The 14922-nt window shown below is 32.9% G+C and overlaps 1 protein-coding gene across 1 annotated transcript; it reads left to right on the top strand.

Annotated features, from left to right (window-relative positions):
- Positions 1–131: 131 nt before the first annotated feature.
- Positions 132–14047, top strand: Hr96 (Nuclear hormone receptor HR96). Its single transcript, XM_089709884.1, has 8 exons — positions 132–1087; positions 2903–3034; positions 6670–6778; positions 8621–8734; positions 9896–10021; positions 10600–10683; positions 11120–11332; positions 11782–14047. The coding sequence occupies exons 1-8, from the start codon at positions 381–383 to the stop codon at positions 11980–11982; spliced, it is 1686 nt and encodes a 561-aa protein (XP_089566010.1). The 5' UTR covers positions 132–380; the 3' UTR covers positions 11983–14047.
- The last annotated feature ends 875 nt before the right edge of the window (positions 14048–14922 follow it).

Here is a 14922-nt window from a genome sequence, read left to right as displayed (position 1 = left end):
CAGAATGCCTTAGGTCGAAATTTTACCAGAAAGGTCAAAAAGACTTGTATTTGATAATTAATAAGTTATTAAAAAGCTGAATGACATGTTTATGACGTCAGACATCTCATATGTCATCAGACTCATCATCAGACCACTCATAATGCGAGTATTTATCAGGAATCAAAATACAATCAAATTATTTATATTAATCGTGCGCTTATCTAGTTTCACCAACAAATTCGCGAATGTAATGTAATGTGCAAAAACCATTATCTGTATCATGCGTTTCGTAGCCTGCGATTGCGTGCTGATAAAAATATATCTTCTTTTTTTTACTTCTAAGTGGCAAAGACATTTCCATTAATTAATATGTGTAAGTGAATTATTCGATTGTGAAAATGGAGAACACTAACGAGGTCAGTAAGTGTGAGGATCCCAGTGGACAGAAAAAGGAAGTGTCGAGTGGTTCGCAAAAGAAATGTTTAATTTGTGGTGACAAAGCTTTAGGTTACAATTTCAATGCCATATCCTGTGAGAGTTGTAAAGCGTTCTTCCGTCGAAATGCGCTCACGAACAAAGAGTTCAAGTGTCCTTTCTCGAACAATTGTGAAATAACTGTTGTAACGCGTCGGTTTTGCCAAAAATGTCGTCTAGAAAAGTGTTTAGCGGTAGGCATGGTGAAGGAGTTTATCATGTCGGAGGAAGATAAAGCTGAAAAGCGACGAAAAATAGAAGAGAATAGAGCGAGAAAGCGGCAGATGTTAGAATGTGAGGATACAGTGTCAAGTTCTAAGATGAGAAGGGAAGAAGTGCCTGCACAGGAGTCGGTCCAGTACGACACGTTAAACAGTACGACGTGTAGTCCGCACAGCACAGTGCAGTCTCCGCTGAGCACAGACATGGAGGGTTCGCTGAGCTCGCCCCCCTTCCACCCCTACCCACAAGTGCATAGCACCGACTCGCAGTACAACCTGAAGGTGCACCCGATAGACGTGAAGACAGTCATCAACAGGTCGGTGTATGAGCAGCGGCTGCTGGAACAGCAGTACCAGAGTGAGTCGGCTGACAGTATGTATGCCGATCCGCCTAAACAAAATAGTATAAGGTATTCTGTTGTGCTTTATTATTTTTTTTATATTGAATGCTGGTTTTGTTAGTAAAAGAACTTTAATTCAAATAATTTATTATTATTATTAATAACTAGCTTTCCGCCCACAGCTTCGCCCGCTTTGTCTAAAACCTTCCTGTTGAATCATTATCTATTTAAAAACCCCATCAAAATCTGTTGCATAATTTTAAAGATCTAAGCATACTGACACTGACGGTGGAAATCAACTTTGTTTTATACAAAGAAGTGATTAATTATAATGAAATGGGTTTAATAACTCAAATTTCATAAGATTAGAAATGATATTTTGCAAAATGAAGTTGAAACAACTTGAGATACATAAGACCTTATGCGAGACATTAAAACACAATTTGCTCAATGTAATAGTTAATCATTTTGACCTTGACCACACTTATATTCTAAATGACAAATTAAATAATAATATGAGTAAACCATGTTGTATATCTTGTATAGTTTTTGTAGTATAGTTTTAACTCAAAATTCTAGAATATATTATGAAACAAGTTTTCTTACATACATCACAAATTTCATTAATATTCACATTTCATTTTTGGCAAGTTGGTTATATGAAAAACTAGCGGTCCGCCCCGGCTTCGCCCGTGGTACATGTTTACGTTTTCTCTACATAAGAACCATCCTCGTACTTCAAGGAATATAATAAAAAAAGAATTATCGAAATCGGTTCAGCCGTTCTCGAGTTATGCGCTTACCAACACATTTTGCGATTCATTTTTATATATAAGAAGAAGATTGTATTTGATTTTTTTTGTCTGTGTTCTTAGTTTTTTAAATACTGCTCAGTTTTGCAAATAGCTGACCATTTTTGGTTTTGTATATCTATACTAATATTATAAAGCTGAAGAGTTTGTTTGTATGTTTGAACGCGCTAATCTCGGGAACTACTGGTCCGATTTGAAAAATTCTTTCAGTATTAGAAAGCTCATTTATCAAAGAAGGCTATAGGGTATATATCATCACGCTGCGACCAACAAGAGCGGAGCAATGGGGGTGAAACCGCACGGCTCAGCTAGTCTAAAATGAAATTATTAATTATTTGCATGCATGTTATTGTAAGCCTTCATTTGCTACATATTTATTTAAAACTCGATTTAGTTTTCTGTATTCTATAAAGTTTTCTGGTAGTGTAAATAATTTTTTGGTAGTATTTATTACAATAACTAGGAATAATCTATCTACATTACAAAGCTATACTTTAGTTGTTTTATTATAATGATGTATTTCAAATTATGGAAATACATTTCTCAGGCTGATTCCTCACACTCCTTACTCATAAATCAAGGTCAAAACAAGTTATATTCCTGTTATCATAAAATACTAATAATGATTTAGCAACTTCCTATAGACCTTGTATTTTTTGTAATAATTTCTAGAATATCCACTAAGGGCTGATTTTTCAATCCTTGGTTAATACTTATTCGTCGAATAACATATTAAACTACCATTTCAAAAATTTATTCTTTGCCCGTCTTTGACAGTTTACGTGTGACATTTTAATATTATCGTGTAATACTTTATTGGGTGGATAAGTTTTAACCATGGATTGAAAAATCGACCCTTAGTTATCTTTATTAAAAAGATACTTGATAAAATTTTTAGTAACAAATAAGCTCAAAAACTACTACGGATTTGGCTGAAACGTTACACTAATATAAATTATAAATCATAATAATGCATGAGTGTACAAATACTTGATTTTTCCCGCGCATGAAACCACGCGACACAGCAGATCTAGTCACATCAGAAGTCATAACCACATTAAAATAACTCCAGGTCTATATTAACAAACGGTGATACAATGGTGCACAACGAAGCAAGCAATGAACACGTTTGTGAAGAGATGCCGTCTACGAGTAATGACGCTGATGTTAACAAGGCGAGAGAGATTCTGCAGGATGTTGAGAGGTTAGCTTTTGATCTATTGTTGCGATTTATAATAATTAATCTATAATATTATAATGCTGAAGAGTTTGTTTGTTTGAACGCGCTAATCTCGGGAACTACTGGTCTGATAAGAAAAATTATTCTGGTGTTACATAGTCCATTTATTGAGAAAGGCTTTAGGCTATATAATATCATCACGTTAAGACCAACAGGAGACACTCAAACTCAAACTTTTTGGTGTATTAGTACTAAATTTTCTAGAATGATAGGTTGTTTTATCTGCCTATATTTATATAACTACCTAAAAATAAAACTAATATGATAAAGAGAAAAGATAAATCTAATTGTTTCGATAAATTTAACCATTAGTAAGCTAGAAAGTAACCATCTTCTATAGGCTATTTATCTTTGTTTTTGTAATTATGACAAAAATGACTCATATTAGTATACATCTGTTTTAAAGATTAGCAGAGACGAATACACAGACAATTGAGTTTTATCACACTACTATTATTGGCTATGTGTGCATTTTTAAATGGAATCGCTATTGTAATCAATTTTTATTTGATTCGATAAAAATGTCGCGTATGGTGATCTCTTGTGAAGGTCGTGCGATAGTTATATAAAATTAAATCCATACTAATATTATAAATACACGAAAGTCTGCTTATCTATTACGTTTTCACGGCTAAACTGTAACACCGATTTAATTGGAATTAGGAACGATAAATAATAATCAAGTCAATCAGTCATAACTCATAAGCCACTTTTGAAGTGAAACTTCTTTAAGCGCGTCGAGAGTAAAATATCAAGATCGCGTCGAATGGCAATACCATCACGTCATTGTGTAAGGCGACGATTTTGGTATCTTCAAATCTTGCCAAAAAAGTTTCACTTCTGTCACGTGTGCTCGGCACACACACTCGTTTTTTTTAATGGTTGCACTATGTAATAGTTTTAAAAAAATGAAGTGTATTCTCTTCTTATAAGCATTTTTTAATTGTTTTATAAAATAAGTTTATGAAACCAACAAGAAGGAAACTATTATAAATAATAGTGAATGAGTGTGCAATTTCAGAAATATTGAATCATATGCTGAGTAATGTCTGGGTGGTAGGAAATAGGGAAATATAAGTTAGGTCATGTTTAAAATTATATTGCATTAAATCAGTGGCGGTACGTTCATACAAGCCGAAAAGCCCGGCTTGCCTTAGAAATTCGCTACGAGACAGAAAAATACCTATATTCACGTTTGAATATTCGCGCGCAATGAGCAATTCATAATCTGCTCCGAATTCAATGAAAACTCACCTACAATATAATATATGTATAATACGCCTACCATAAAATAATGACGAATTCGAGTAAACTTTTTAATTTCATCCTTCTTCCTATCGGAATAAGGTCGTACCTTTTATTTGAACGTTACAACCTAAATTGGATGGATTATAAACAGTGCGGTGTCTCGCTTGCACGCGTGGGCTTTTACCGGGCTTTGCGCTCATCTCTTCTAACGTATGAAATTTCGTCGGAGTAGATACATACCTAGCTATAGAACTCTATAGCAATTTCTAAGGGAAAAAATGCCAGGCTTTAACAGTGTGAAGATAGTTACGATTGCGCGAACGAACGTCGTGAATATTATTGTTAAATTATAGTTTGTTTGAGCGGGTGAATATACCGGTGTAATTTAGGTTAAGTTTTTCGAATTTTGTTGTAAAATAAGTGTCGCGACAGCAGATTGTGTTGTAAATTGTGGTGGTTTGCTTTGTGCTCAGCGGGGGAAAGGTAAAATCATTAAACTTTACTGAAAAACAATTAATTTCTTCATCAAAACCAACTCCCGATTTGTGCATTACCGAAACTAGTACATTAATAAACGAAATTTTAATTGTAATGTTTACGAACGATTTCATGAATGAGAATTGCTTAGAAGAAGCCTTTCCCCAGCTGTTCAAACTTGCACATATTTTGGTAGTTACGATTCCTGCTAGTAAATAGGTAGTAGATCTTCCACGGAGCGTGCTTTCTCATCGTTAAATCGTATTCATAGGTATGTACGTATTAATTATTAAGAAATACGTATAAGTATTTATTTGGCCAAGAACGCCTTTCTGTATTAGGTATCAATAATTGCCATAGAAAAGTAGCTGTTAGGTAATTGAATTCTAAAACAAACACCTACTTTCTATAATTCCGATGTTATAAAATCTTTCCTTCAGAAAGATTGGCGTTTTGAATTAGAATATAAATGATCTGTACAATTTTATTAATAATATAATGTCATACAGTTTTATATAATTTATCGATTTTAATAATAAACGTTTGACTCAACTGTTTGCGGGCGCGCGTGAAAATTTAAAAGATTTGATTCGGTATGTAGGTAATATGTTCACGTTTTTTTATAAGTTTTATAACGAACATAATTACACAGTATACCTAGGTAGGTATCTTATTAATGAAAAGGGTACCCATCAAACATTTTGAAAAATTTGGGCTTGCCCAGTCCTTACACCCTAGGCACGCCACTGCATTAAATGGTTGTTTTCAATGAAAGCTATGAATGTTACTCTAATAATTATAAACGGTTGTTTATCTATGAATAGAAATAATTTGCATTAAACTTTTATTATAACATTTAACTACATAATAAAAAAAAAACATTCTTTAACTTTACTGACGAAATTTTCATCGGGTTAAACTGAACATTCATTGTAACTATACCCGGCGCGGCGAATGATGATCCCTATGACAGTTCGTCTTAGTGATTGCTCGTATGATGGGTCGTGTCGATACTTTACTATTTTATAGGCAAAGGCGTGGTTTTCATTCAGCCACGTCGGTAAACATGTTTTTACAAATATTATAAAATGAATTTTTAACATCTTTTATGTTGTTGTATTAATTTAAGTTTTTTAGCATAGCGTAAGTAAAACGTAAGATTTCCAAAACATAAAAAGGCGCCTTATCATTTTCATGTAATTATTAACCCGTTTAACACAGTGTATATTATTTTATCATGAAAATGGAAGCCCTCATTTAATTAGTCTAAAAAACTTATATCATCATAGGTAAGTAAATTAACGCGAACGGTAATTAATTAATTGTGCTGCGAACTTCTGTTCCATTTAATAGTGAATGAACTAAAGCTTAAGCATAGAAAAAATGTGAACTCGTTTCCATTATCGAAATTTGTCTATCGATACTTTCCGCACTAGTCGATAAATGCCAACGATGTAAGTTTTGTAGGACGTATACGTAAAGTCAGATTGATATAATTTCTCGTAAATGTTAAGAATTGTTATAATTCCAACGGAATATCATTGTTATGGCATAAAGCTACGTAAAAATTAATAAATGCCATTTTTAGAAGCCTCCAATACGTTTCTAATTTAATGGTGACGCCGTTACAAGTTTGTCTCTTGAGAATAACTGTCAGTGTCATAGGAATCATCATTCGCCGCGCCGGGTATACCTACATTATAAAAAGCTGAAATAGATTTTAAGATTCTTAAATTTTTAAAATTACGAAATTTTAAATCCTTGTAACTCCGTAATTAATGCATAAAACAAATCGGAAATAACTGCATTTTAAAAGAAAATAATTGACATACTTAAAAATTGATTAAATTAATATAATTTTTATTGTCTTACAGGATAGAACCAAACTCAATGGAGTCAATATTATGCGAAGCTATCAAATTGGAGTTTGAAGCATACACATCTTTGAATAACTGCAGCGGCTCATCGCGGGAATTGAATGAGGTAATTCTTTATAATGAGGAGGAAAATTTTGTATGTATGAATGTAATAAACTAAGAACTACTTAAGCGATTTTAACAATAACTTCACAAACAGAGCACTCATTCCTATTTTACTTAATGATTTTTTAATTAACCCTTATTTCGAATTTGTCCGTACCACCGGACAAGTACTTTAAAAAAATCCACCGCCCCGTCTAATTCTATTTTTGCAACAAAAAAACTACTAAGCTATTGGGAGGTCGATCAAATTTTAGTAGAAAAATAAATTTTGCGTGTAATAACCCAGAGTTTGACAGTTGGCGAAAAAATGTCGGCGAAACTGCGCACTAAGAAAGTCTTTCAGGTAATATATTAAAAAATATTATTTTTTGCCTATGTTGCGTAGATTTTTTATTTGTTTTTTGTGAATTTAGTCTACTAACGTTCAAATAATACGATTTCATAGCTTTTGCTTACGTTATTCTTAATAATTATCGAGTTTTTCACTTGTCCGGCACACCGGACTTCGTCGAAACACCTGTGTGTCTTACAGCTTGTCCGTCACGGCGGACCTTGTCGAAATATGGTATGAAAGGTAAAAGATTTGAGTTGTCGGTATTACCAAAACATTACATCTATTCTCAGTACCTATCAACTTGTTAGATACTTCTTATCTACCTAACCTTTACATACGACTTCCCGACGCCTTTGAGTCCAAATATAGAGCAAGTTTTCCCGAACCAGTCGCAGGAACTCAATTTTGCAAACTTACCTTCTATATCGTCTTTACCCTCGTTGCCAACACATGTGCATGGAAAAAGTAGACTCAGAGAACCATCAGTTGTGACAAAAAAGAGACCCAAGCAAATTCAAAAGCTTTCCCTATCTTACAAATGGAAACAGAGTACCTTTTTGTATAGAGCCCAGATAGAAGATACTGCAGTAGTTGAAGATCCTCCCGTAGTACGTTCACCTTTAGATTACTTTTTTTCACAGTTTCTTTGTACTTTTATAAAAAATAAAGGCTCTTTTACTATTATATTCTTTTACTTTATACTATGCAACTTCTTTCACGTATTCGATTAAGTCCGCTAGGACGGACAAGTCATTTTTACTAAGATTCGATAATGTCCGGTGTGGCGGACATCGCTTTTCTCCATAAGGGTGGGGGGTAGATTTTTTTTTTCTTTTTTTGGAGGTTTAGAAAAACCATGGAAACTAGGTTATACAATAAAATTTTAATAAGTTTACTATCACCTTCTCTGTCGAAATAAGGGTTAAAAATATTTAATTTGCAAGAATGTTCTTACAATTTGTTTTAATTCAATTAATTAGGGATACTTTTCTTGTTGTACACTGTTTAAATTAAATTTACAATACCATTAAGTATTTGACAGGCTCTTTGGTACAGTGGTTGACGCGTGAACGTAGAACCGAGGTGTCCTGGGTTCGATTCCCGGTGGAGACGAAAAAAAAATGTTTCGGTCTGACAGGACACAGAAGGCTGATCACCTACTTGTCCCTAAAGAAAGTCGATCAGTGAAACAGATGTATAATGCATCTGCCCCTTACCCCACTAGGGCAGATGGGACTTCACTTTTTATTAAGTACTAGCGGTCCGCCCCGGCTTCGCCCGTGGTGAATGTTTACGTTTTCTCTACATAAGAACCATCCTCGTACTTCAAGGAATATAATAAAAAAAGAATTATCGAAATCGGTTCAGCCCTTCTCGAGTTATGCGCTTACCAACACATTTTGCGATTCATTTTTATATATAAGATTTAGTATAAGCTCTGTGTAATAACTTCTCCTTTTTAATCTTTCAATATTTACAATAAAAACATTATTAATAAATAACTTTCAGGTAGAAAGAGCCAAACTAAATGAGCTCATAGTGGCGAATAAAGCTCTCCACGCGCCCATCGACGATGATCTCTCTCAGCTTATTGGAGACACGGCTAGTTCTGCTGGTATAAAGGTACACACATTCAAATAAAAAAAATATTTTTTGTGTCAACTTAAAAAAAAACTTTATTTTTCGTACTTATAGCTTTACAAGTGATGGTGACTTTGGTTAAGTACTAGCTCGGGTGCATTTTGTTTAGGCTTGCAAACGATTAGAATAAATAAAATTATGAAAAGGCAAAGACGAATGAATATCGCTGCTATCGAGAAGAATTGACATGAAACTTAATCACTACATAGTATAAAACAAAGTCGCTTTCCCTGTCCCTATGTCCCTATGTCCCTTTGTACGCTTAAATCTTTGAAACTACGCAACGGATTTTGATGCGGTTTTTTTTAATAGATAGAGTGATTCAAGAGGAAGGTGTATATGTATAATAACATCCATTAAGTAGTGGAGAAGTACTGTTATTTTTGAGGTTTCTAAGGTGATGTCGTAAAAAATTACATTTATTCCGCTTACATTGCAAACGCAGGCTGAACCCTACGAGTTTTATCAAAATAATGTACTAAGTATTATACACATTGAAAAGGTCTACAGAAAAGTCCGCGATGGTATATGTCTATCTCTTATGGATAACCCACAATAACTTTTTTTTGTCATTTACTTTTTACGACAAATAATGGCTAATTTTCGAAGCGATTTTAACCAATACAGCATTAATCCTTAACCAATTAAATACCATGGATACATTGTTCATTTAGCATAGATCTATATTGCCCTTTACACCGTATGATTTAAGTGAATATTTTCGAAGATATTACAGATTTAAAAATTGCGGGACGTAGCGTTTGCGGCCGCCCGGCTATGTATTTTATACCCGTGCGATGCCGGAGCGGGCCGCTATATTTTTATACCTATACAACGTTCACAATTTTTCTGTAGTGTATTTAGTATCAGCATTGCACCCGTGCGAAGCCGGGGCGGGTCGCTAGTACCAGATAAACACATACGCAATCTAACACACAGACACACAGAAATCCGTACATACAATATGTACACGCACACATACAGAATAATTTATAATAATAATCAATTTATTTACAAATACAAACATATTTAATTTAGCATTGAAAAACACTAAAAACACATGTATAAAAATAAACCAGCAACTGATATTTTTGTTAAATATTAAAATTGTTATAATATATTTATTTTTAAATAAATTTTCAGGCAAACGATAACAAGCACGACCCAAGGCTAATAACGATTGTGAACCTTACTGCGGTCGCAATACGGCGGTTTATCAAAATGGCGAAAAAGATTAATGCGTTTAAGAATATGTGTGAAGAGGACCAGGTAAATGTCATTAAAATATATTTAACAGTATATTTCGATAATATTTTTGTAGAAGTACAAAGTTAAACTCAATTAAACTAGTTGATAATACCAATATACAAAGAAAATGAAGTCACTTCCTGCTTTCGGTCTGTCTGTCTGTCCCGATGCGATTTTTTTTTAAAGATAAAGTGATTAACCAGCAAGGTAGGTAATTTGTTAATTTGTAGAAAACCTAGTAAAAACTTATTGGTCTTGCAAAACTATACCTACTTGTACAAAAAAAAATACAAAATGTTCTATAATCTATATTTTGGAGTGTATAATTTTTTTTGAAAAGGGGGGGGAATAATGTAGGGACACACATATGCAATTCGCTGATCGAGCTTTTTGTATATGTGTGCGTCCACATTGTTTCCCCGACGCTTTCTACATTTATTATAGAATTATTATTCAGTAGTGCATAACGGCTAGCTTAAACAACACATATTGTAAAGGATTAAAAGTGATTAAATTAAAGGCTTTATTATTTGGGCAACCTTGGGGGCAGCAGCACTACTCTACACTATATATTAAAGTTACATATAATGTTCCACCAGGTGGCGTTGCTAAAAGGCGGTTGCATAGAAATGTTGGTGCTACGGAGCGCTATGACGTACGACGGACAGAGGAATCAGTGGAAGGTACGTTATTTATTTAAATATCTTATGTTGCTTGATTCAATTAATTGATTGCTTCTCAATATTCACATACTTCAAAGTTCAGATGTAGCACAAATGATGTCTGTTGTTTTTTTGTCTTTGTACTATGTATGACAGTATTGTTTGCGAAGTTAATAATGAGAAAGTTATCACTATGCATTTTGTATTTCTCCATTCTAAACGGCTATATTCCTACTTATATTACATATTTCAAAGTGTGTTTAACCACAGCAAGTACATTTATTTATTGAACAAAAATTTGTAGAGAAGCGATTTTGAATCGTCCAAATACTGAAAATAATAATTTACCAGTAACTAGTATACAATATTTTCGCCGCACGGTTATTTACAGTTTCCATTCGATTATTTTCAATTTTTTTCCCAATCAAACTAAACTGCTATTCTTATATTCTTCCAGCTACCGCACAGTCACTCACGCTTCGGCAGTATCCGCACCGAGGTGCTAAAACTAGCTCCAGGCGATATATATAGATCCCACGAAGCGTTTATACGATCATTCGCAGCCGCACATCGAACGGATGAACACGTTATATTGATCATGTCAGCTATACTACTGTTCAGCCCGGATCGGGCTAAAGTGGTGCATAGGGATGTTATTAAATTGGAACAGGTGGGTAGATAGAAAAAATATATAGGTAAGATAAGAAAAAAATTCTTGTTTCGACTTTAGAATTCACACTGCTACGTATTATCACTTCAGAACTTATACTGTCACGTATTATCACTTCAGAACTTATACTGTTACGTATTATCACTTCAGAACTTATACTGTCACGTATTATCACTTCAGAACTTATACTGTTACGTATTATCACTTCAGAACTTATACTGTCACGTATTATCACTTCAGAACTTATACTGCTACGTATTATCACTTCATACTGCTGCGTATCACCACTTTTTAGCTCATGTTATTTATTAACTATTGAGAGATTTTTCCTTTTTCTCTTCACAATTTGTAATGATATGTTTTTAATTAGGCGAAAGACGCGGTTTCTTATCCCGTCTCGTGATGAACTTTTTTTTTAATTTCTCACTCATTACTTTTTACAACCACAGAACTCATACTACTACCTCCTCCGGCGATACCTAGAGAGCATATACCCAGGGTGCGAAGCCAAGTCCACCTTCCTGAAGCTAATCCAGAAGACGGTGGAACTCAGGAGGTTCGCAGCCGAGGTCACCGGGGTCTACCTAGATGTGAACCCCATAGAACCCCTCCTCATGGAGATATTCGACTTGAAACACCACCCGGCTTAGTAGATCAGTCAGAATCGACATTCGAAATCGAAAATTTAACAATAATTCCAAAAGTTTTCAAACTACGGTCAAGTGAATGGTACATTGGGACGACAATAAATCTCATTTTGCAACCTTGTCCGGGACAATGTTAAAATTGCAATTATTTCGTAACTTAATTCCGTACACTGAGATTGGTTGCAAATTTAATACGTGATATGAAATATTATATCGAAAACTTCCCCAAGTTTGCAGAACTTATGGAATTTTTTTCACGACCATACAGCAAAAAATAATTAAATTGCAGTTCCGGACTGCGGACAAGGTTGCAAAATGAGATTTATTGTCGTCCCAATGTACCATTCACTTGACCGTAGTTTGAAAACTTTTGGAATTATTGTCAATTGAATGTCTTGACTGACTGGAGTATAGGGTAAGCGACGTTAAGTGGGGTGGAAGGATGGATGGGTGCTCGGTTGATGAAATATTGTTTGTGATAGGACGAAATGTACTATGCGATTCAATTAATAATAGGATTGAGGCCCCATTTTATGATGTCACACAATTTGAAATCGGAGTTAGATTACACACACACACATAATAACGTTAATGATGTCGTAAGTATGAAGAAAATAAATCATGTAATACCAAAGGATTTGTAAGTGTATAATATTTTTCAAATAAGATATGAAAAGAAATTGAGACATAAAGGCATTCCTTTTCTTAGTTGAATCGCATTTTCATGAACACTTGTAAAAGTTCACATGAATGAAATTGTTGAGTTTGTTTTATTGCCGTGGTGCTGATTTAGAATGGGAAAATAAAAATATCATTGTGTCAATTATTTGGCTAATTCGATAATTATATGATAGACCTGCTAGTATTGGTAATTAATAATCATAACTATATTTTGTGTTTAAAATTTTATGGATTTTTTTTTATTGTTGAGATTTTTCGTTTTGAAATTGAGTTGTTTGATTGTTTTGTTTTAAAATTATAAATTCACATTCTTTATATTAAAAATTAAAAGTCTAAATCTTAATTAATCTATGATGAAACAAAATGGACTCTATGTAATAAAACGCTAGAGAATATAAATTTTTATCTTTCACGCTGATCAGTTTAATAATCCATATACAATATGTATTTTATTATTGTTTCAAATTAAGAAAAAAAATGTTTTTTTAATTAATAATTAAAAATTTTACGTTAGATGTGACCGAGTTTTGAAATAAATTATTATGTTTTGTTTAAAATGATTCTTATGTCATTATTATTAATTAAAATGTATTCTTATATTAATTGTAAAATTATTTTGATCTCTCTAAGGGATAAAAGGACAACATTTTTTAGAATAAGGCTTTTTAATACACAAATCATGGATGTCACAATTTTTGTATTTCTGTAAATATATCAGAGCGCCTTAATGCATTTTTTTATCATGAAATAATGTATTGTTGGTTTTTTTGTTTCATAACGGGTTAAATAAAATATTATATGTTAGTAGGTATTATTTCCGTATAGGGATATTTTTTATTTTTTATCAAACAATTATTGTGCTTTGGGATAAATTATGAGCATTTGATTTTATTTTCAGACTTTAACCACTTGCTGATAAAGTTTGTTAGTTTATCTAGTACTGTCGAATACATATTTTCATACATGCATTGTGAATATAATAAATAAGGCACATAACATATACGTTGTGGCTAAGAGAATTATACATAATTTTATCATGATATTTTTTAATTTTTATTTGTTATTTATTAAATTACCCCAAAGCACATAATGATATTCATGCATTCTTATTTATTAATATTTTATTAATTAGTTGATGTAGCGTTATTATAACAAATATTAATTTTATACTTACTTTAGTATATTCTGTATATTTTAAGATTATACCAAAAATTATGTTAACTACTTTAATATGTTATTATAAGCGGGAATTGTCGTTATTTATTTTTAAATAGATTTTGTAAATATATTGTTGTGATCAGAAATTATTTTTATAAACTTGTTGTTAGATTTATAAATAAGATTATATTTTAAGAATGAGAACAATAAATATCATATAAGTTTGTAATGATTTTGTTTTATTTATTTTATCCTCAACTCATACGCTCACTATATTCCATAATGGTTAACAAGAAAAGCCCTAATATAGAAGATGGGTATTATATTTTAACGGGCTAGTATTGTTTGCATATTATCTATACATATAATAAAATCGTAGGAAAGTCAAAACTCTGTAAATTTATTTTATTTTTTTTAAGAATACTTGGGGCGTGATCTACAATAGATACCTACCGAAGCTAAAAATATACATTTTAGAATGTTTGTCTGTATGTATGTCAGGGCTATTCTCAAAAAGTACTGCATGGATTTACGTCAAATTTGGTACACAGATAGCTTGAGACCAGAGGAAGGACAAAGGATAGGTTTTATCACGGGAACGGGAACTATGCGGGTTTTTCTTTGTAAAATTGTAGTTTATTATCAGCAGAAATAGGCGATTAGAGCAAACTTTATCTATCAAATTATATTACATCAATCAGCAATTTATGATTCTGTTAATATCCACTCCTCTACCCTATACTAAAATACTCTGTTATGGCATTATGCTAGCACGCAGATTTTCTAAATATAACGAAAAGGGAAAACCGATTTTATTCAAAGCATAATATTGTCAAAATTTATATAGTTACTACCTAGTCAATTATGGTCAAATTTCACTAGAAAAGCTTTTGGCACTATAAGGGTACAATATAATGCATACCGCATCCTAACGAAATCGCCTAGGTACTGTAGTGCGTCTAGCATGTTTGCAGATGGCGGCATCAATGACTTCCATACAAATGATAGAATTTATATTAGATTGCGCGTATACGTTCCTCTAATAACCAAATTATATATACGCTGTCCTGTGTATGTGTTCATTTGATCGTCAGTAAGAACCGT

The sequence above is a fragment of the Colias philodice genome, chromosome 23 (genome assembly GCF_061535455.1).
Source record: "Colias philodice isolate Cphi_HAF_F1 chromosome 23, ilColPhil1 Martin Lab GWU primary, whole genome shotgun sequence".
In the NCBI taxonomy this organism is placed as follows: domain Eukaryota; kingdom Metazoa; phylum Arthropoda; class Insecta; order Lepidoptera; family Pieridae; genus Colias; species Colias philodice.
This window is presented reverse-complemented; position numbering and strand designations above follow the sequence as displayed.